Below are 23,718 nucleotides of genomic sequence, written 5' to 3' on the forward strand. Positions count from 1 at the left end.
AAAAATCAATCCTAATAGGTGGCGGCTCGTTTTCTCAACGTGTGCGCGTCCCTCCTTTATCTACATACCATCCCTAATAAAAACTCTCTCCATCTCGGTGGTTGGATGCCGTGTGCAAGCTGGACCAGGAGTGCCTCCCGTGCTTGCTGCCCGTCACCCTATTCTCCAATACTCACACCACTTCAAAGCTGCTGGACCTCCGAATCCGCGTACCCCCTGCATTTCCACGTGGGCTGCTGGAAACGTGAATTTTAGACGCTGCTGGACTTGCTTTGCGTTTCGTCACCCCCTGCTGGACTGCTTCTCTCCTGGACGTGTGAAGCTCTCCAAGTTGCTGCTGGACTGTGCATTATTCTCCAAGCTACTGGACCTTTAAGAGGTGGCAGTAGCACTTAATCTTGGGTCGTGTCCTTGATGTCCGTGGCCTCCCACTTCCACGTCCCAACTCTCTCTCCTTCTCCGCGTGACACCAAATTGCTGCTGCTCTTCTTCCAAACAAATATTTTTAAAAGCCCAGCCAAAAGCGTGTAAGTGGATGCTCTCACGTTCCATCCAGCTGCCTCATGCACCTCCCTCCAAAGCCAAACCAAATGTAGACTGGTGCTCTTCTATTAATTCTCCACCTCGCTGCTTCCCAATTAATTGCATCATGGACTGTGGTGCTTTCCATTTTAATTCTTGTTGCACCGCCTTTTTCTCTAAACACACCACTTGAAATCCACTCCTCCAAGGCCAAAACGAAATTAGCTATTCCGTATGCACTCCTAGCACCTCTAAAAATGAAATCCAAACCTCTCTTCCTTTTTAGCTTAAAATTAATTGTTGTGACATTTCTCTTTAAGTCCCGAAATATTATCCAACAATTTCCCTACAATTAATAATGCAAATAATTAGTCTCAGATAATTCAAATTAATTAAAATAAGAATTTCTGGTCAAATTTAGCACAATTAGTAAAAGTGGGAAAATACTGGACATTCTAGCACAATTCCCTGATTAAATCTAGCACAATAAGCTAAGTGAAATCAAGAAAATATTGACTCATCAATAAGTCACTCGTTTTATTAGTTATTATAAATGGCTAGTGGGTGAGATCAAGACTTTCATCGCCCAAGCTAGGAGTTGATATTTTCATTTTAGTAACTTTTGACATTTATTCGGTTTCTTTAAATGTAAAATTTGGTTTGTTTGCAATGGTATTAGGCTGTGTTAATTTCTCTCGTAACGATATCAAGGACCTGTGATTTCCACCTATTTGTAGCATGCATCATTTTTGCATTTTCGCATAATTAATTTTCATCTAATTCAAATTAATAAACACACTGTAAAGTTAAATAAAAAAAACAATGGCGGGACTTCCACGACATCCTTATAGGACTCGAGCGAACTCTGAGGCTATGGAAGTTTGGGAAGAGGAACGTGAAGTTGTAAAGGCCAATATTAGCCAACTAAAGGATCACGTCGATCAAATCTTGGAGGCTTTGAAAGCCATAAAGACTGCAGGAGAGACATTGTCTGTAAAGGCCGATGATGATGCTCACCCTCTAGTACATAACGTTGTGGGCACACAGTTCACATTTCCAATGTATGGTTTACCACCAGGTTACACGCCGCCTATTGGAGATCATTCAGAGGCAGAGCACACTTCTTTGGCTTTTCCCATAACCAGCAGCGTACTCCCCATTAGTACCCAGGGGCCTATGCAAACGACCGACACAAAATCGAATGAAACGTTCAAGCTTCCCCACACAATTGTCGCCCAAGATGTTGCTTTGTACACGAATGTAGAAGGAGCGAAGGATAAACTCGAAATTCTAGAGGACAGGCTGAGAGCCATAGAAGGGTTTGAAAGTTACGGGTTTGGTGACATTGCGAGGTTAAGTCTGGCTCTAGGAGTGACGATTCCACACAAGTTTAAGGTGTCGGAAAACACGTGCCCTAAGAACCATTTGACCATTTATTGTCAAAAAATGGCTACTTACTCTCATGATGATAAATTACTTATCCATCTCTTTCAAGATAGTTTGGCTGAAGCGACATTGAGTTGGTATACACATTTGAATTCCTCTCATATCCGTTCTTGGGCAGATACTTTTGTAAGGCAATACAAATACAACATGCATGTTGGGCCAGACAGGTTACAATTACACCACATGGCGAAGAAAGAGGAAGAGTCTTTTAAAGAATACACGCAATGATGGAGAGAGCTGGTAGCGTAGGTTGGGCCACCTCTATATGACAAAGAAATGATTGCAATGTTTGTGAGCACGCTATAATCACCCTTTTATGAGCATATGATTGTCAATGTGTCTTCCAATTTCGCTGATATCATCATCATAGGCGAAAGGATGGAGATCAGACTGAAAAGTGGGAAAATTACATCTCGAGCCACCACTTCGAAGAAATCTGTTTTTAATCCGGGGAAAAAGAAGGAAGGAGGACTGCATGCGACATCAATAGTGTCTATGTGGGGAGGACATACTCCCACTCATAGCTATCCACCAAGCCCAAGCTACCCTCCCTATGTGAACAACACAACACCTAATCCCTAAATTAAATCTTAGTAGCCAGGATATTATCAACCACCACAGGCTTTGAATAATGCTTGGAGAGTGGGAGTCGGCTTGGGTCCTGATCGGAACGTTAGTCAAAATGCTAATCCTAGGAGGGACCCAGAGAAAAATTTCACTCCTATTCCTACGACGTATATAGAATTGTTACCTCATCTCTTAAAGAAGGGCTTGGCCAGTGTTCATCCCATGAAACCCTTACAACCTCCATACCCTCATAATTATGATCCAAATGCAAGAATTGGGCATTCGACGGAAAGGCGCATGGGTCTTAAGTTCAAAGTACAATCGTTAATTGATGCAGGATGGTTGAAGTTCCAAGAAGGCAAACCTAGTATTGAGGTTAATCCCCTTGCTGAGCATGGAAACACCTCAACAAATGCCATCGAGGTTGGACGACACAAGCTAGTAAGGAATGTAAGTGAAATTCGAAGATCAAAAAAGGTCATTTTTGAAAGGTTGGTAAGATTGGGCTTGCTAAGGGGCGAAAGCGGTCTCAAAGAGGCATGTGGAATTCATCTAGGAGTCGAACATGTCATTAATGAGTGTATCGGGTTTAGGAGCATTCTCCAAGATCTGATTGATAGAAGTTTCCTACAAATATACTATGAGGATAAAGAAGGAGAAGTATTTGCACAGACTAGTGGAGAGCCCAATATGACTTTACAAGAACCATTAGCGATTCGTTTCACCAGGACCCCTTCTACACTCATGACACAAGGAAGGTCCTCTGTTGTTATCCAAACACCTTCCCCTTTTCCCTATAAAAATGATAAGACTGTCCCGTGGAAATATGACACGTGTGTGCTTGAGGAAGAATGTGACGAGCCAATGATTGAAAATATATCAGGCGTTGGCAGGATGACGAAAAGTGGACGAATCTATTCACTATTGCTTTTGACAAAGAAAGATGTGGAACTTTTAGAAGAAAAGATCAGGCCATCGGATAAGAGTTATGAAAAGAATAATGGTAACGAAATTTCTGATGAAGAGGACTGTGAATTCTTGAAGTTTATACAGCAAAGCGAATATAAAGTGGTGGATCAACTGAAACGCATGCCAGCTAGGATCTCCCTCTTGAAATTACTCATGCATTCAACCTCGCACAGAAAGTTATTAATGAAGGTACTCAGCGGGGCTCACGTGGAGCAGAATATTTATTTGGACCGGTTCGAGGGGATTGTTAGCAACATCACTACTAATGATTACCTCACCTTCACTGACGAAGAGATACCCACTGAGGGAAGAGGGCACAATAAAGCCCTTCATATATTTGTAAAATGCCTTGATCATGCCATAGCACGTGTTTTAATTGATAATGGTTCCTCCTTGAATGTAATGACTAAAGTAACACTGGAGAAATTACCGTACGATGTGATTCACTTGAAGCCAAGTACTATGATCATAAGAGCTTTTGATAGGAGCAAGAGGGATGTTATAGGAGAGATAGATTTGCCAATACAATGTAGAATCAATGCCAGTAAATTCGTACCTGTCTTGTGGCTCTCTTATGACAGCTAAGGTCATGCTAAAAAAGGGTTTTAATCATGGAAAAGGTCTTGGAAGATATGAGCAAGGACGGACCCTCCTGCTAGAACTTGTGGAGAATAAGAATAGATATGGCCTGGGGTACAAGCCCACTAGAGACGACAAAAGGAGAGTAAGGGAGGAAAAGAAATAACAAAGCCTAGCTCGCATGGAAAGAAGGGATCTAGTGGTAGGAAAGATCCACATTTGTGATATCAAGGAGAGTTTTCGAAGCGTCGGATGGATTAACACCAACCTAATAGCAACAATTGGGGATGAAGGCTCAAATTTTGTGTGGCCTTGCACCCCAAAACGCAGCTCAAAAACTGGAAGATGGAGAATTTGCCTGTGATGCTTGATGAAATGTAATAGTTTTTAAATAACCTCACTGCTTTTCCCGGAGCATTGGGGTTCATGCGTTACAGGTTGACACTTTCTTTTGCATTCAGTTTAACATTACATTAAGTTTTTTTTGCATTGTTTATCATTTCGTGTTTATTGTTTTTCCTAAAAAAGAATTTTTCTTTAAACTCAAATAATGCAGATGTGACAATGAATGTTTTGAAAACAATAATGTTGATATCCCTAAATTCGAAACTATCAATAACATGGAAGATGATTATGAAATTGAGCCAGAACCCTCTCTAGAGTTATGAGATTAGTTGAGCAAGATTCCAAGGAACTAAAACCCCACCAAAAAGAAGTTGAAATCTTTAATGTAGGAGAGGATAGCGAGAGAAGAAAGGTAAAAATCGGTACTAGCATGAAAAAAGAAGTGAAAGAAGAGTTATGTGTTTTATTAAAGGAATTTAGGGACGTGTTCGCTTGGTCGTACAATGATTTTCCTGGTTTGGATACAGACATAGGCCAACATAAGCTACCGCTCAAGCCAGAGTGTCTTCTAGTAAGACAAAAACTAAGAAGAATGAAACCGGGAATATCTCTAAAGATCAAAGATGAAATACGAAAGTAGTTCGACGTAGGATTCCTAGCCGTAGCAAAGTTCCCTCAATGGGTTGAAAATATCGTGCCGATACCAAAGAAGGATGGTAAAGTGCGAATGTGTGTTGACTACCGTGATTTGAACCGCGCAAGTCCAAAAGACAATTTCCCATTACCGCGTATTGACACATTAGTAGACAATACAACTAAGTTCTCTTTATTTTCATTTATGGATGGATTTTCGGGATATAACTAGATTAAAATGGCTCCGGAGGATATTGAAAAGACCACCTTCATTACTTTATGGGGAACTTTCTGTTATAAGGTGATGCCTTTTGGACTCAAGAATGCTAAGGCATCTTATCAAAGTGTGATGGTGGCGTTTTTCCACGATATGATGCACCAGGAAATATAAGTTTATGTGGATGACATGATTGCCAAATCTGAATGAGAAGAAGAACACTTTCTCAATCTGAGAAAATTGTTTGAAAGATTGAGAAAATTCAAACTCAAACTTAACCTAGCTAAGTGCACATTTGGTGTAAAGTCTGGAAAGTTGTTGGGCTTTGTGGTCAGTCAAAAGGGGATAGAAGTGGACCCTAAAAAGATACGAGCAATAATGGAAATGCCCTCTCCCAGCACAGAAAATGAAGTACGAGGTTTTTTGGGTTTGCTAATTTACATCGCTAGGTTCATCTCTCAATTAACAACCACCTGTGAACCCATGTTCAAGGTTTTGCATAAAAATCAGCCCGTAAAGTGGAATGAGGATTGTCAGGCCGCTTTCGACAAAGTCAAACACTACCTAAAAAACCATCATGTATTGAGACCGCCCGAGTCAGGAGGAAGGCCACTCATTCTTTACTTAACTGTATTGGATGAATCAATGGGTTGTATGTTGGGTCAACACGACACAATCGGGAAAAGAGAACATGCTATATACTATTTAAGCAAGAGATTCACAGATTGCGAGCGACGATATTCACCGCTAGAGCGAACTTGTTGCGCATTGGCATGGACCGCTCATCGCCTAAGACAATACATGCTAAATCATTCTACTTGGTTGATATTTAAAATGGATCCTATTAAATATATTTTTGAAAAGCCTACCCTCACAAGAAGAATTGCACGGTGGCAAATGCTTTTGTCAAAATATGACATCGTATACGTCACTCAAAAATCTGTCAAAGGTAGTGCTCTAGCTAATTATTTGGCCCAACAACTCGTTAAGGATTATCAGCCGATGCAACCCAACTTTCCTGATGAAGATATCATGGCTCTATTCGAAAAAGTTGAGGGAGGCCAAAGTGAAAAATCATGGACATTACTATTTGATGGGGCTTCCAATGTAATGGGACATGGAATAGGAGCAGTACTTATATCCCCAGAAAATCAATACACACCCATGACCGCTAGGTTGTGCTTCAACTGCACCAACAATATCGCTGAATACGAGGCTTGTGTTATGGGCATTAGAGCAACAATTGAATACAAGGCAAAGATTTTGAGTGTATATGGGGACTTAGCCTTAGTCATCAACAAATTAAAAGGGGAGTGGGAGACTAGGGATGCAAAACTAATCCCCTATCAAGTTTACATCAATAGGTTGATTGAGAACTTCGATTCCATCACGTTTCATCACATACCGCGAGATGACAATCAACTGGCAGATGCTTTGGCTACTTTATCATCAATGTTTGAAATTAATCGGGATGCAGAGGCACCAATGATCAAAATGAAGAGCCACGAAGAACCAGCATATTGTCTTTCCATAGATGAAGAGCTAGACGGGAAGCCTTGGTATTACGATATTAAGAATTATATAAAGACTCAACGATATCCAGAAAAGACATCTGAGAATGATAAGAGGACGCTGAGGAGGTTGGCGGCCAACTTTATCTTAAATGGGGATGTTTTGTACAAAAGAAAGCATGACATGGTACTCCTCAGGTGCGTGGAAGCAGGGGAGGTTGAGTCAATTTTGGAAGAGGTTCATGAAGGTACATTCAGAACACATGAATGGGCACTCAATGGCTAGAAAGATCCTGAGAGCGGGTTACTTTTGATTGACCATGGAACGAGATTGTTGCGCACATGTAAGAAAGTGTGAAAAATGCGAAAAGTATACAGATAATATCAATGCGCCACCCGTAAACCTAAATGTATTGACGACACCTTGGCCATTTTCAATGCGGGGAATAGATGTCATCAGGGCAATAGAACCCAAAGCAACAAATGGACATCGCTTTATACTGGTCGCGATTGACTATTTCTCCAAATGGATAGAAGTTGCCTCCTATGCCAATGTCACTAGAAAGGTAGTGACGAAATTCATAAAAAGAGATTTAATTTGCCGATACGAGCTCCCTAACAAGATTATCACTGATAATGCGACAAACCTGAACAATCGAATGATGAAAGAGTTGTGCGAAGAGTTTAAGATTCGACATCATAATTCTTCACCTTATCGTCCAAAGTTGAATGGAGCAGTCAAGGCTGCAAACAAAAACATCAAGAAGATCGTACAAAAGATGGTAGTCACGTATAAGGACTGACACGAAATGCTTCCCTTTACTTTACACGATTATCGCACATCAGTACGCATATCGACTGGCGCAACACCTTTTTCTTTGGTATACGGAATGGAATCAGTACTACCCTTCGAGGTAGAAATCTCATCCTTACGAGTGTTAATGGAAACCCGGTTAGAAGAAGTAGATTGGGTTCAAACCCGGTTTGATCAACTCAATCTCATTGAGGAGAAACGGTTGACCACAGCATGTCAAGGACAATTATACCAGCGAAGAATGAAAAAAAAAAACATTCGACAAGAAGGTACGCCCTATGGAACTCCAAGAAGGCGAACTGGTCCTAAAAACGATTTTGCCAATACAAAAGGATCATAGGGGCAAGTGGACTCCAAATTATGAGGGCCCATATGTGGTAAACAAGGCATTTGATGGTGGGGCACTTATTCTCACAAGAATGGATGGAGAGGAGTTCCCTTTGCCAGTTATTTCTAACGCAGTCAAAAAATTATATGCATAATGATTCCATGACAGGGAATGCTTTTAAAGTGGAATTAAAATTATTGTATAATTTATTTATTTATTTGTCTATCATAAGGTTGCTCTTAACTTTCAAAGTGCCTCCCAAAAATATTAAGCGTCACAAGCAAGTTCAGGGGGTTCGAGTTTGTCCTTAAGGGATGTCGTGGAATTAATTAAAATGGAACAGGAAATATAATATTTGGGTCTCCCATGAATTTTCACCCAAACATTCATGCACTCCGCATCACGCATGCATCATCATAAGAGAAATCATAACACACCATGCATTACCAACGTCTGAAAGGAAGTCATGAACTCGCTGGAAATCAGTACAAAGAGTACATTAGTGAAAAACAAATTTGAGAATTGTCAAAAAACAAATTAAAATACTACGAGGTTTGTGTGCCTCTCCATCAAATATTACGAGGTTTGTAGGCCTCTCCATAAAAAAAACACGAGGTTCGTGCGCCTCTCCATCAAATACTACGAGGTTCGTGTGCCTCTCCATCAAATATCATGAGGTTCGTGCACCTTTCCATCAAATTTCATGAGGTTCGTGTGCCTCTCCATCAAATACTATGAGGTTCGTGCGCCTCTCCATCAAATATCATGAGGTTCGTGCGCCTCTCCATCAAATTTCATGAGGTTCGTGCGTCTCTCCATCAAATATCATGAGGTTCGTGCGTCTCTCCAACTAATCATGAGGTTCGTGCGCCTCCCCAACTAATTTCATGAAGTTCGTGCGCCTCTCCAACTAATTTCATAAGGTTCGTGCGCCTCCCCAACTAATTTCACGAGGTTCGTGCGCCTCTCTAACTAATTTCATTGAGGTTTGTGCACCTCTCCATCAAAATTCACGAGGTTCGTGCGCCTCTCCAGAAAATTTTACGAGATTCTTGCGCCTCTAAAAAAAGGGTTTCAATTCACGAGGTTCATACACCTCCCCAACAAAGTTCATAGGGTATGACACACCCTCCACAGGTGTCACGGCTCTTCCGCAAAATCCACAAGGTTGCTACACTCTCTATCAGGTACACTTCGGGGTAATTTTCCCTTCTCTTTAGACCCGAACGAAATTAATGTTTTTTTATCTTTATGTGGCTTTTACTATGATAACATAAAATATCTAAGGCTCATGTTATCGAGCAAAATCTAAATAAAGAGGGACAATTGTCAACACCCAATTTCGTCCGGGTAAGTTAATAAAAATGAAAAATTAAAAGTAAAGGTAAGAAGAACAAAAAATAAGAGAATAATAATTAATGGTGGGTAAAAAAAAAGAAGGAAAAAGAAAATAGTAAAATAATTTTCCTTAATGCAGGACACATCACTTGAAAATATTTTTGAAATATTAGTTTGATATGGTAATAATTTGAATAAATATTATGCCAATAATTATAACAATAATTAAAATAATATGTTAATATAATTTGGTGCGTCAGCTGCTTTTAAAGAGAAAAATATGATTTTAAAAATGGATAAATTTTCTAACAATAATTATAATCAATGCCTTGAATATTATTTGATTTCTTTTTCTTGGAACCAAGACATTTTCTTTCCCTATTTTGTTCGTTGCCAATTAATTCACAATTAAGGGCAAGTTTACCATAATATTACAATGTGTGTATATAAATACGCACCCTGTCACAAAAAAAAGGGAGGGAAAACAAGAGAGAGGATACTCTGGAATAATAGAGATAGAAAGAGTGGGAGAGAGTATAGAGGAAAGTAAGTTCTCACGCTAGAAAAACTGTGCCAACAAAAACTACCAAGGAAGAACTAGGGAGTACTTAAAGCCAAAAAGGTGTGTCATCTCTGCACCATTCTCCTTCTCTTTTTATTGTACTTTGAAGGTTTTTTTTAAAAGATTTTATGTTTTTTACTACACACCAATAATGTTTTTTTTTTCATAAAATGAATATCTTTTTGTGTTTCTTCTGGTATTGGTTATATCTCCTACATCACGTGATATTTATTTTTTAAAATTTTACTTAAAAAATAAATAATAAATAAACAATTTCAAAAATAAATAAATAAAAAGAAAATGTTTCTTATCATGTATTTTCCTATAAAAAAAATACTAAATCATAAAATAAAAGGTATGGGTACTCGTCGGCTTATGATCGGTCTCTTTCATTTTCTTTTTTCCCACCATATTTTTTCAAATAGAAGAATACAAAAATCTTTAAAAAAAACAATGTCAATCTTTGTCCGGGTTCGCTTTTAAAAAATCCCAAACAATGCATAATAATTTTCAAACAAATTTCACAAACCTTTTTCTAGATAAAGAACTACGCGATCCCTGATTGTCCATCATAAATAGATATTTGTAGGAGCAAGGTTAATCCTTGTCGGGTTCATAAAACTAAAAATATTTTTTTTTCTTAATAGTTTTTTTTATATTATTATTTTTTAGGGAAAATTGAATATTTTGAAAAAACCACGTCAACTTTATACATTTAATTAAAGGTACTGTTTTTAGGCAGGCGTTGTAAGGTACTAATACCTTCGTTACGCGTAACCGATTCCCAAACCTAAAATCCATTTTTCCTAGACCATTCTTTTATTTTATGTTTTTTCATAGTTTTTCCATAATAAATTATGGTGGCAACTCCCAAAATCTTTTCCTAAACCCGTTCGTTTTCGGTTCGTCGTCCCGTCGCAATCCCAGTTGCGACAGTCGGGAAAATGGACCATGTTCAATGACAAACCAAACAAAGATAAACTTAGCCAAAACAATAACACTCCATGTGACATAAGTAATAAACCTATTACTACTTAAATCGAACATGGAAGGCAATTTGACCACTATTGTCATAGGCATACAATAAAGGCATGCAAAGAGAAGTCCTCAGTATTGAAATGCCTTAGACATCCTAAGGGGCTGTGTATTAAATTTGGGGAAGACAACTTATTATAGAGTACTTCCAAATATTTTGTAGGTTCTAAGTGTTTATACTACTTTTACCTTTCTCTTTCTATTGAGAATGTGTGTAGTACCATAGGATTTTAAATGACTACTTAACTTAATCAAGTTGTAGCCTAATAAATGAACATACAAAAAACATGAACATACAATATATACATCAACATACAACATATACATGAACATACAACAAACATTTATTGTTATCAATAAGTCACACTTGCACAACAAAAGCAAAGATATATAATACATACACCAACAATGTGGAATTCACCTTGTAATTACACTTCTTTGGGTTCTAATTACACAAACTTTGAGTTTTAACTAAATCTTTCCCTTTGACTAGTTTCCTAGGTTCATTTCACTACTTCAGACTTGTGACTTGTTAAGATGTTTACATTACTTAAAATTAGTCTACTTTAGGTAAATTGGCAATTTCTCACCTTTAAAGTACACTTTTTAGAACCTAAAGACTCAAACTTTGAGTTTTAGGTTATTCTTTGCATTTCACTACTTTCCTACCTTGATTTCAATACTTTAGACTTGTTAGGATGTTTACATTAAGTAGAATTAGTCTACTTTAGGTAAATTGGCAATTTTTCACCTTTTAAGTACACTTTTTAGAACCTAAATACTCAAACTTTGAGTTTTAGGTTATTCTTTGCATTTCACTACTTTCCTACCTTGATTTTACTACTTTATACTTGTTAGGATGTTTACATTAAGTAAAATTAGTGTACTTTAGGTAAATTGGCAATTTCTCACCTTTTAAGTACACTTTTAGAACCTAAATACTCAAACTTTTAGGTTATTCTTTGCATTTCACTACTCTCCTACCTTGATTTCACTACTCTATACTTGTTAGGATGTTTACATCACTTAAAATTAGTCTACTTTAGCTCAAATTGTTAGGATGTTTTTTAATCAAGTTAACTCTTGCAGGTTTGTTTGACAAGTTTATGCAGACTCAAGTCCAACAACCTTGATCTCATCCTATTGAGTATTATGCATAACAAATAAATTAAAAATTATTGCTAATGTAGGTGACAACCATGCAGTAGCATGTAGAAAGAGAGAGAGAGAGAGAGAGAAAGCGAAAGAGAGATTAATCAGATGCATCAAGCATGAGCACTCTACATTGCAGACCAATATTTGTACCAACTAATAATAGTCTCAAGGTAGGAAAAGAAATATCTAACCTTATAAATATATCAGACAATGAAGCACAAGCTGCTACCCTCACTAGATGTGAATCTGTAGGTGATTGTTTCAAACAAATGCACTTGATTTTAACACTAGATTAGAACAATGCTTTTACATTAGTGGTTTCAAACCGAAAATTTCTAGGAGGTGATTCAGAAGTTATTTTGATGCATCAATCAACTTTATATCATCATTTTAAAGATGTTTAAACTTTGAAACAACTAGAAAACAGATTGCAATATGAATTCATTGGTTAACTTCCATTTTAAATCAAATTTGATGGTTTAAAGGGTGATTCTGCATATAGGCTTAAAATTTACCAAATGAATAGTGCACACAACTTCCTAATGGTAAAAATACACTTGTTCAAATGTTGCACATGCACAAACCTAGCAAGATTCATCAAACCACACTTGTTGTAGCCAATTATGTAGCAAATTTCACCTAATTTAGCACCTAAACACAAATTGAAAATGAAAATTGAAAGCTGGAACAGATTCACACACTTGACAACAGAATTTTAAACTGCATATGATGCACAAGACTTGACAAAACTAATAAGTGAAATTGAAAGCCGAAATTTGGAGGAAAACCTGGTTTCAAATAGTTGGAAACTGTTTGACTAGTTTTAAAGTGTTGGAGTTGGCACTCTAGGGTCTTCTTGTGTTTTAAATGGATGGTGCAGGACTAAAAGTGAATTGCAAGTTTTTTATTACCGTGATTATAACACAGGTTCTTACAGATTATTATGTAGACATCCACAGTCAATGTTAAATTGTTTCAAATCTTTCAATTCCCTCCTAACCTTGCAACCAAGGCTTTCTTAAATTTTTTTAAGTCCTAAGGGCATAACATTGGTACACAAGTATATATAGAGCATATTAGCAGTCATGACTAAGCTCTAAAGTCCTCTATAGTACTCATAGATACCAAGCTTCTTCTAAAGAGAGAACGTACAAGGCATAAGTTACTCACATTCACACATTTCACATTCACACATTCCAGAATTTGACTTAGTCAATCCCTATATTTCTCAAAGTAAGCAACTCCACCCAAAATTTGACTCAAAGATTCAAATAGCTTTTGAACAACTAACTAGACTCATAAACAACAATTAAAACATCAACAAGACACTAGAAGATTAATGTAAGATGTTCAACAATGATCTATATACCGAACCAGATTTAAAACAATAGTTTCAAATGTTGTTCTAGCTGTTTGAGATCAAACGCAACAGTTATTTTGATGTGCTAGGATCATAGTGGACCATTCAAGATAAAAGGAAAGTGGTATTGGACAATCAAGGCAATGTGCAAGGGCATCAATCAACCATCTAAATGCACTATAATTGACCATTCTAGCCTCATGAAGAACAAAACACCACAAAATAAGTGTTATAGTATTGCAATGCTGGTCTACAAGCTCTCATAACCTAAGCTTTAAGTTCACTTTAGACCCATCCAATCCTTATAACCCAACATAGCATACTCTAACTTTCCAGTATGTTAAAGAGTATGAAAGGGTTACGGGGCATAAGGTGTGGTGTGTAGGACCTATGTCCTTGGTCACCTAAACCATCCAAATCCTGACCAATTGATAGAATTAGTGTGAGGATTGGAATGAACGAAAAGGGCATTCATTTTGGTGATTAGATGTGCATATGGATTAGAGAAATTGGAGAAGTGGCTGTTGAAAGATGGGTTTCAAGAGATGGTGAAAGGGAGAGGGATTCTAATAAAGAGTTAGGGGCCACAAGTGTTGATATATGCACAAGTTTAGGAGCTCAAATCTGTTGTGCACTTACGACAACAACATCACACTCAACCAAATACAGTGGCAAGAGTTCATACAATTAAGACATGTCCTTAAACATAAATGATGTACCTGGAAATGATGAAATCTTTGACACTTCACTTCAACTTCAACCCTTCAACAACTGTGCCTCAGCCCCTAATCAAAACCACAAAACCATAATATACATTACCACTGAACAAAAACTTCAATGTAATGCAATAATATTCAAAATGAAAATGTGTCAACACAGTTTGAACCTACCTCCTCACGTAGCGACAACGATCTCGTCACACCCTTTCGATTGGCGTTGTTGCGATAGTCCAAACCCTACTCAGGCCGCCATAACACCCTCCTCAAGCCGCCACACCACCGTGACAAAACCCCTTCCAACGACAATGTAAACCCTCACCTCAACCACCAGCTTCCTTAGGGTCAACTTCCTTCCACGATAGACGAATGGGCACACCGCGATTGAGGAGTAGATGAAATCACAAAAGGGAGAATGGCATAAAGGCTAGGGGGAAGTGCGAAAAAATGGCCACCGAACGAGAGAGGGAGATTACGGTCGAGAGGTTTTTGGGGGGAGAAGCTTTCACAAAGACTGAATTTGGCATAATGGGAGAGTGATATCCCAAATTCTAATTTCACTAAATTGAACCTTATACCGAAGGGCGTATGCCTTTGGTACTGTCACTGCCCCATTACCAACGAGCAAAAGCCTTCGGTAATCAACCACTCCAATGACCGTCGATAAATCCTTCGGTAAATGAACTTTATCGAAGGAAAAAAGGCCGACGGTATTAATCCTTTGCTACTAAACATATTTGTTGTAGTGATATGAGTCAATTTTGAATCCAGCTCACTAAGAATTTGACTTATTTGAGTTGAATTCGTGGTAAGTCGGGTTGATTCATCAATCCACCAAATTTTTCTAATATGTACTTTTTGTTGGATTAGTAATTTTACAAAATGTTGAAACGAAGGCTCACGTGAAATTATTTTTGTATGGAGTAATTAGGCAACATGAGAAATTCACAAATCTATATTTAGTAACTCAATCTTTATGTAGAAACAAATTTGAATCGCTATGAAGACATTAAAAGTTTTGTTGAGGAGATTTTGTGATACTTTTGTGAATGAAATCTTATGTTTGATTGATCATAAATCAAATTTAAAACCATTTCCCTTTATTTAGATTTAAATTAGAAAAATTGTTATTTTTTATTTGAAAATAAAACTTGTCATTAAGTGAGCTATTGAGTCAAACCGTTTAACCCACCAATCCATGTTGGCCGAGCCAGATTCAAAATTTTCCAACTCCGTAATAAGTGAGTTGAGTTGGGTTGGCTCACTAAGTGGCCAACTCGTGATGGACCGAGTCGAGTCGGATCGAATGACCCATTTTGATATTACTATTTTAATTATTTAATTATATATATATATATATATATATATAGGTACTATTTATTATTAATTATTACAATTTATTATGATTTATTTTATTATTTATTACATTTCATGTAGAAATTCTTTTGATTGAAACATTACTTATTTTACTAACATAACAACAATGAATATTCAAATTTAGAATAATGAAATAAATCTTACTAACTATAAAAAATATATAATTATTTCTATAAAATATATAATATGAGCGTTTGACGAAACTTGTCTTGAGATATGTTCTTTTCTGGTTATTGGTGTAGATGTTTGTCATAGGATGAAGTCTTTTGTCAGAGCATACATGTTTTTCAGAACTTATATCAAAAACAAATTTGACCTCTCATTTAGCACGACTTTTGATAAACTGATCAATTCTTCTTTTTATCTTCTTTTTTCCAACATTCATTATAAGATGAGGTAGATGAACATTTGTAGCAATTGTCCTGCACAAGATAGAGTAGAAGCATGTATGTCCTATTTCCTGTTTGCTTTGATGTTTTTAAAAGTTTTCAGCGTTTGTTCAGGTTTTTATGTTTTATAATATTTTGTTTATGAATGCAGTTGGTATTGTTTAGTCTGTAAGAGACTCCTTCTTGGTTCGTGTTTTACTTGTTCTTTTCATGATTTGTTTAGACATAGGTATTATGTGAATGTCTTTCTGTTTAATGACACCTACTACTGATATATTTAAGGTTTTGATATATAATTCATTCATCAGATATCACTTTTGTTGTTTTAGAATATTGAGCATGTAATGTCATTTAATGCTTGGTCAGAACAATAAAATGTTTTTTGATTTCCTATTATTAAGGTAGCGTTTCTCAGTTAAGTTTTTCTTCTAAAGGCACCAAGTGTTGAGTAAAGACTTCATCATTTAGACGAAGTAATAGTTTAGCTCTTGATATCGTTTAGACTAAGTAAACACTTTTTTATATGGACAACGTTTAGCATTGTTTTTGTTTTCTTTGGTGTTTTAAGTTTTAGTCTTTTAGGGTGTTTTTGTCAACGACATCTTCTTGACATTGTTTCGTTTTCTCGAGAGTTAAATGAAATACCCTTTAAGAATGATAAGATTTACACGTTTAGCTTCAACTCTCTTAAACGCTTTTGACTTAATAGTCGTTTGGCATTGCATCTAGGTGTTTTGACTTGGTTGTTTTTCTATTTCCTAAAATCTTAAGTGTTTTCCTAAGTTGGCCTAATCTTATTGTTTTCTAAGTTATCCTAGTTTGATCTTTCTGTGATTTTCTATGTGTTTGACTTCTTTCAGAGGATCGTTTATGTCTTTTCTTCTTGGTGTTTTGGACTTATTGTGCGGATACCTGTTCTTTCTAACTTAGAGTTTTTGTCCTAGCTTTTAAGAGGCTTCCTATTATGTTGTTACCTATTCCTTCTAATTTAGGGTTTTCTATCCTTGCGTTTAATGTTTGGTTACCTATTATTTCTAGCTTAGGATTTTCTATCCTAGCATTTAATGTTCGTTTTCTATTCTTCTATTCTATGGGACTTCCTATTGTGAGGTTACCTGTTCTTTCTAACTTAGGCTTTTCTATCCTAGCACTTAACATTTGTTTTCTATTCTTTTAATCTGTTAGACTTCTTCCTTTCATGTTGTTTAGTTAAAATTCAAAACTAAAGTTTATATAGACGAGCTTGTCTTGTCCTAACAATCTCAAGGTTTCTATAGACGAGTTTGTCTTCTCCTAACATTACCTTGCCTAATTGCATAACATCTAATGTATTAAATGCATATATATAGATAGTACTTTTTTGTTTGTGGTGTTGTCTTCTCTTTATCTATGTAGATCACCAAAGTATAAAGCTTTTTCAAAAGTTTGGCACTGGATCAAAGCAACATTAAGAGATAGAAAGACATTTTGAAAATGTTTCTTCAAGTGCTTTATGCTCTACTCATCCATACAAGCTATCTCTACAAAAGCACATAGCATCTAACTTCATACCAAAATGCTACCTACCTACGAGAAAGTCAATACTTCTAAGTAACAAATCTTTTTCGAAGAAGACTATATAAAGAGGATTGCATAAAGAGAGAAAAGAAGAATACACTTTAAATTTTACGTTATCCTTTTCTCTCAAACTTTTATTGTCTAACACTATTTATGAAAAAGAAAAGTTTATTACAAGTCTTCATATTTCTTTGTATTGAAAACTTATCCTCTCTATACAAGAGTTATAATTTGTACTTGTTTTCTAAAAACACCTTTGTTGTGTTTGTAAACTCATAAGTGAATTAAAACACTTGGATTGTTTACTCAGTATAGTTAAACGATCTAGTAAGTTGGACTAGTAAAAGTTTTCGTAACACAATTAGAAATATTTAAGTGTTTAACATTTACGGGAAACTATCAAACCCCTATCAAAGCACTAACACTTATTTGTAAGAAAAATTTAAAAACTCTCTTCAAACTCTCCTCTTACTGAAAGTTTTTCCTGTATTTCAATTTGTGTATTTTAAAATAATATTGAAAAATTTAATTCAATTAGTTGGTAGAAAATAAAAATACTACAATAAAAATAGAAAATAATATCAAAATCATTTTGATTTATATGTCATTGTATTAATTAAATAGAAAATATTTTATATGTATTATTTTCCTATATAGTTTTATTCATATAATTTTATTAAAAAATTAATAATTTTAATTACATAATTACTTTTAGAGTTCATATTTTTGAATATTAATGATAGAAATTGAATTAAAATTATTACAAAATAATATTTTAAATACATTAATTGGAATAAAATATAACTCTTTATAAATTAAAGGACAATTTCATATATTATCAAAAATATTTTTATATTTTGTTTTACATGAACATAAAATAAAACAAGAACAATAACACTAACATAATTAACAAATGAAGTACAATAAAAGAAAGAATTGAAATAAAATAAAAATGAATTATATATAATAATTCATTACTATAATTTAGTACAAAATAAAATAAAAAAGATGAAGTAAAAATAATTCAGTAAAATAAATTATCATTCACAATTATTAAGTAGAAGAATGACAAAATTAGGAATCTTTATTATTTTTATGTTAGGAATTATTTAAATTATTTATATATTTTTTTAATAAAATGTATTTTATAATAAAATGTTTTACATAAAATATAAAATTGTTTTACATTTGCTTTAAATAAAGGATCGCGATATTCCAACAACGCCAGTTTGACAAAAATTTGACAACGCCACGTGTCAAGTTTTAATTGGTCGAATTTGAATGCTTTTTTTTAATTTAAAATCTGATTTGAAATGGGTTGAAGTTTGGATTCCGAAACTGCCCTCTTCTCTCCTTATCACTGTCTTCTCTCTCCATTTTGGGGATTTTAATTTCATTTCAACTTCTCTCTTCATAGCAGTGTTCTCCTTCCTCCATTTTTAGGGTTTCATTTTGTTTTGAACATCTCTCTCCTGCTTCCCTGTCACCATTGTTTTCCTTTGAATCTTTGTGGACATTAGGTTTGTTTATTTGAGTTGTAGATTATGCTTGTCTCGTTCGGTGTGGATTTGTCTCGTTCGGTGTCTCTGTGGACATTGAGTTTCTTTCTTTGAGTTAGAGATTACCCTTGTCTCGTTCGGTGTCGATTTGGTGGAAGTTGTTACCTTTTTTGTGCAATGGGTTCGTCCGGTGACAATGGTTCTTCGAACAAGGTATGAACTTTTTCGTGTCTCGGTATTCGTATTTTGGGGAGTGGATTTTGGTCTTGCATCTGTTCGTCATTTTTTTGGTGTGTCTTGCTATTGGGTTGTCACTTAAGTTGGTTTTGGGTTATCACAGGACTGATGTTGCTGTAATCGATTACAGGGAGCTGGTAATCGTTTACCAGTAGAAAAATCTCCTTTTGTACCGAAAGTTGAAGAGTGCTACCCAGACGTGGCTTAACCACTCCCCAAGAATATTTTGGATTCGTTATGACTGTCTTGAGGTGATGAGGATGGGGATGAGGTGCTGGAGATGGTGGCTTGCGAGGGAGGGAAACAAAGGTTGGAGTCTCTGTTGTTACCTTGGGCCGCGGCTGGAGAACGAGTGAATAAGGATGTTTTTTCAGTGTGTTGGTGATTCAGAGAAGAATGAAGATGAGGTGAGGTGGTGAGGATGATGATTCCAGTGTATCAGTTGGCTGCGGCCGTAGGTGAATACGGATGATAGAGATCTTTTTGGGTGTCTCCCTCCTCTCCTTTTCATTCCCGCCTGTTGTAGTGGTGTAGCCAGCTTTTCAGAGTTGCAAGATGGGTATTACAGAAGTGCCAGATGGGTGCTCGTGGAAGACAAACTCAGGTGGGAGTGTCAGAAAAATGATTCCCTTCTTCTGCAGAAACCCATACTGTGAGTGGCTTTTTTTTTACTTTGGCCGCGTGGTGTGCTTGATCATGTGCCCCCAGCAGTTACTATGATGTGGTGTGCTTCTCTTCCAGCCAGGCCTTGAATATGGAGCTGCCCATGCTGCCAACGTGTTGCTCGTGTATCTATTTCCAGCCATGCACCCACCTTTCTCCAAATTAAAAATCCAAAAGTGAAAGCCTGCCAAAAATAATCTCTTGCACCCATACTGCAAATAGCTTTTCAGACGGTTAATGGCGGACAGCGGCAATAGGAGGTGGGAATCCTCGCTGTAAGGCTCAGACCAATTTAAAACGCAGCCACCCACTTTTTGGACGCTCGGTCAATACAAACGGACGTTCGTCCAAATTACATGACCGAACGCTGTAACCAAATGTTCACACTGTAGGTCGAACGCTCAGATCGAACGTTAAAGAAACACAAGACCGAACGTTCAAAAAAATCAAATCTCATCTAGAGCGAACGTGAACAGTAAACCTGAGAGGCTGAACGTTTAAGATTCAAAACAAACTAGGACCGAACGCTTAAAAACACACCAATACCGAACGTTAAACAACACAAGACCGAACGTCAATGAGAATGGCTGAAGGCTGATCATGGATGAACGAGCGTTCAAAAGAGAGTAGCAACACCAAGACCGAACGTTCTAATGAAGACCAAACGTTCATTAAAACTCTATGACCGAACGGTTTACTCTCTGCATGACCGAACGTCCTAAAGGTCTGAATGGACGAACGGTCAAATAATGAAAATAAATTATTATTTTTTATTATTTTTTTTATTTTTATGATGAAAATAAATTTATTAATCAACCCGGACGAAATTGAGTGTTGACACAGAGGAAAAAGGGTAATTTGTACAGAAACTTCAACTGTACTCTCCAGCTAGATGAACACTGCTCCCCATTCTCTATTTTTGTTGAATTTTTCCTTTTTTGAGATGGGTGAGTGACTTCAATGTTATTGGGTGTACTCCCTGCACTAATAATGAGGTTAGGTCATTGATTTCTTCAAAATAAAAATGTTCATTTAGGTGGTTTTCTCCAATTGAGGTGAGGTGCATAACCCATGCTGTCAACTTTGACCTTTGCTGACTATTTTAATCATAACTTTTTTCACAGACCTCCAAATTATGTGATTCTTTTTTTATTAGAAAGTAGACTCAAAAATCTTTCCAATGACTACTAATTTATAATTTTTGGACATCTGAGTAGATGCAGTTAATTCCTTAAAGTTAACGTTTTATATATTTCTACCACCTCTCATCTTTGCTGGTTGTTTTGCTCATAACTTTCTCCACCGAACTCCAAATGAGTTGATTCTTGTTTTGCAGTTGCCAAAGTCTTGTCGCTGGATCTCTGCACGTTGTCTTCATGCTTTGAGAAATCACCATCCATGCAATATTGCAATGCAGCTGCTCCATGCAATATTTCTTTTCATGCTTCAACTTTCTGCAAATAGACAATCATCTTCGGTGTATGAGTAATTGGGAAAACTTCACAGATGTATCAAGCAACAACGCAGCCTTTAACAAAGAAAGTTAAAAATTACTTGTCCAATATAACCCAGCTTGACTCAACTCTCTTGGCCTCAGCGGCCACACCTCCACATGAAGAACCAGAAAGAATCTTCACTCTGATCTTTATCTGTGTAAATTGTTTGACAGTTTAGGAAAACCGAACACTAGACATAAAGAAAGCAAGAAAGAATATGCATATATGGAAGCTATTACAATGTTATGTATGTCCCAACCTTCTCTGGATCGTAAAAATCATGGAGTTGAAGCACTAACTGAGAACAGGATTTTGTTATAACTACTTTCTGATCTGAAGCAGTTCCTAAACTGGATCTCCAATTACTGGAGGCACAGTCAGTGGTAAATCTTGAAAATGCCCATACCCTCTTGCCTGCAAATGCAGAAATTGTAGTCAGTTACGAACCTCGATACAAGAATGAGTAGAACAGGTTTCTGGATTGTTCAGATCTCTAGCAACGTCGAGGTCCTAAAGCCTTACATATTTGAAGGTTTCAAAACAGAATTGCGTAGAATGTGCCAACCAGTGCCTCATTCTCTGTATTCATCTTCTAGTTTACTTTTTCTTTAACTCAGTTTTATAAAGCCATTAATGTGAAACTAAACTGAGTAATGTAACTAAGAAAGAGCCAAACCAATCATATATAAATTAAAAGGAAAAAAAGAGAGAGAGAATGAAGAAAAGTAAGCAATACTTGAAGAAAGAGCCGGAATGACCACCAACAGCTTAATGCAATCCCCTGGTTGAACAACATGAGTCAAAGCCCACACCAGAGCAGTCCTTGAGATATCTCTGGAAGCTTTAACTGCAACCACAACCACTTTCCCGGTGGTTTCTGAGGTGCCCATCTCTTCTTCATGACGACCCTTTTGGCTGCTCATCTCAAATTCTCAACTTGGTAGGAGAATCAACCACCAAAAGCCATCTGAAACGCTGAATCAGCCAAAATATTGCAACTTTGCAGCGATGAACAGTGACAACAAACACCCTCGGAAACCAAGGTCTTCTTCTTTTGTGTTACCCAGAAACGAAAAAGTAGAAGGCCACACGACTTCCTCCGGAGACAACGGTGGATCCAAGCAACGAACGAACAACAGTGAATAAACACAGTACTTTACTTCGGTGGCGGAGATTCGAATGAGGAATGTCGAAGGCGGTGAGAGAGTTTCGAAGAGAGGAATAGGTTTTTCTTTTGAGTATTGTTTCAAAAAGTGAAAAGTACATTCTGAACCATCTTTCCAAAGATGCCCTCGAAGACAAAATGAAACTTTTAAAAAAATTTGATAAAAACAACCAATGATAATGTCACACGTATCGTTGTCAAATTATTGTCAAAAATCTGTTGTCGAATAAACCTTTTCCTTAAATAAATGTAACCATTTAATCTATTTTGAAATTATTCACTCAATTCCTCCATCATGATGTTTCCTACTCTTTCTACATCTTCAAAATGCTAAACACTAATAAAAGACTAAAGACATAATAATAAAGTTATTTGTTTATATAGTATCCTTTCCAACCATAGTTTATATCATATCCTTTACAACCACACAACCATTGTTGAGTGGGTTGGTGTGTCACTTTATAGGGCAAAGTTGGCACAATCAATAGGTTATATATTATTTGTTATGAAGTTAAATGCAACAAAAAAAAAAAGTCACTTTTATAGCAAAAAGGAAATAAAAGAAGAAAACATTTATGTTCACGTTTCAAATTATTTAATCTTTTCCCTCTTAGTTATCTAGTGGGAGACTATTGAATTGGCAATGTTATTACAATTGAAGAGAACTTGACATTGATGGGTTCTACTTTCTACTTTTTGAACATGTTTTTCTTGGGTGAAATTAATCATATTTTGCTATTTTATCATACAAAAAAATCACCTCCCTATCTCAAGACACCTTTCTCCCTTACATAGCTAACCCCCTAAAAGACATTACACAGCTTAACAACCCTGGCCTAACAGCCCCAACACCTCTTAATAGACTATGTATAATTTTGAAAAGAGGTTTTCAGTCCCCCTCGTCTGCGTGCTCTTTTACGTTTTTCCTTCGAGCTTCTTTTTATCCTTTGCCAAAAATTTTCTCATTTTCCCTAAATTTTCAATCTCACTTCGTTCAGATTTATCCAACCCACTGTCCCCAAATTTCTCTTCCCGCTTGCCCCCAAATTTCAATTCGTGTTCATCCCAAACCTGTGTTGCATTCATCAAACCTGATCGTTCTTAGTTAAGCAAGTCGTTGTTGCGTTCTCTTCTCCTTCGTCATTGCTTGTCAGCCAAGGTTCATCAAGTGCGGTGGAAGATAGGATTCCCAAGTATTCTTTCTTCCCATTTCCATTTCCATTTCCCTAAAGCCCTGA

At 36.5% G+C, this 23,718-nt stretch overlaps 4 protein-coding genes across 4 annotated transcripts; 3 read left to right on the plus strand and 1 right to left on the minus strand.

Moving 5' to 3' along the window:
* The first annotated feature begins 1,344 nt into the window (after positions 1–1,344).
* On the plus strand, positions 1,345–2,196 carry LOC148200906 (uncharacterized). Its single transcript, XM_088113081.1, has one exon. The coding sequence runs from the start codon at positions 1,345–1,347 to the stop codon at positions 2,194–2,196; it is 852 nt and encodes a 283-aa protein (XP_087969207.1).
* A 150-nt stretch (positions 2,197–2,346) lies between these two features.
* Positions 2,347–4,089, plus strand: LOC148200907 (uncharacterized). Its single transcript, XM_088113082.1, has 2 exons — positions 2,347–2,523; positions 2,590–4,089. Exons 1-2 carry the CDS (start codon positions 2,347–2,349, stop codon positions 4,087–4,089), a joined length of 1,677 nt encoding a protein of 558 aa, XP_087969208.1.
* Positions 4,090–6,112: 2,023 nt separating this feature from the next.
* LOC148200908 (uncharacterized) lies at positions 6,113–7,075 on the plus strand. Its single transcript, XM_088113083.1, has one exon. It carries the CDS (start codon positions 6,113–6,115, stop codon positions 7,073–7,075), a length of 963 nt encoding a protein of 320 aa, XP_087969209.1.
* A 12,775-nt stretch (positions 7,076–19,850) lies between these two features.
* On the minus strand, positions 19,851–22,541 carry LOC148200909 (uncharacterized). Its single transcript, XM_088113084.1, has 5 exons — positions 22,052–22,541; positions 21,575–21,729; positions 21,374–21,468; positions 21,213–21,273; positions 19,851–20,003 (listed from the first exon to the last, which is right to left on the minus strand). Exons 1-5 carry the CDS (start codon positions 22,236–22,238, stop codon positions 19,851–19,853), a joined length of 651 nt encoding a protein of 216 aa, XP_087969210.1. The 5' UTR covers positions 22,239–22,541.
* Between the last annotated feature and the right edge of the window lie 1,177 nt (positions 22,542–23,718).

Source organism: Vigna umbellata, chromosome 4, assembly GCF_029865625.1.
Source record: "Vigna umbellata cultivar VRB3 chromosome 4, Vumbellata_1.0, whole genome shotgun sequence".
NCBI lineage: Eukaryota > Viridiplantae > Streptophyta > Magnoliopsida > Fabales > Fabaceae > Vigna > Vigna umbellata.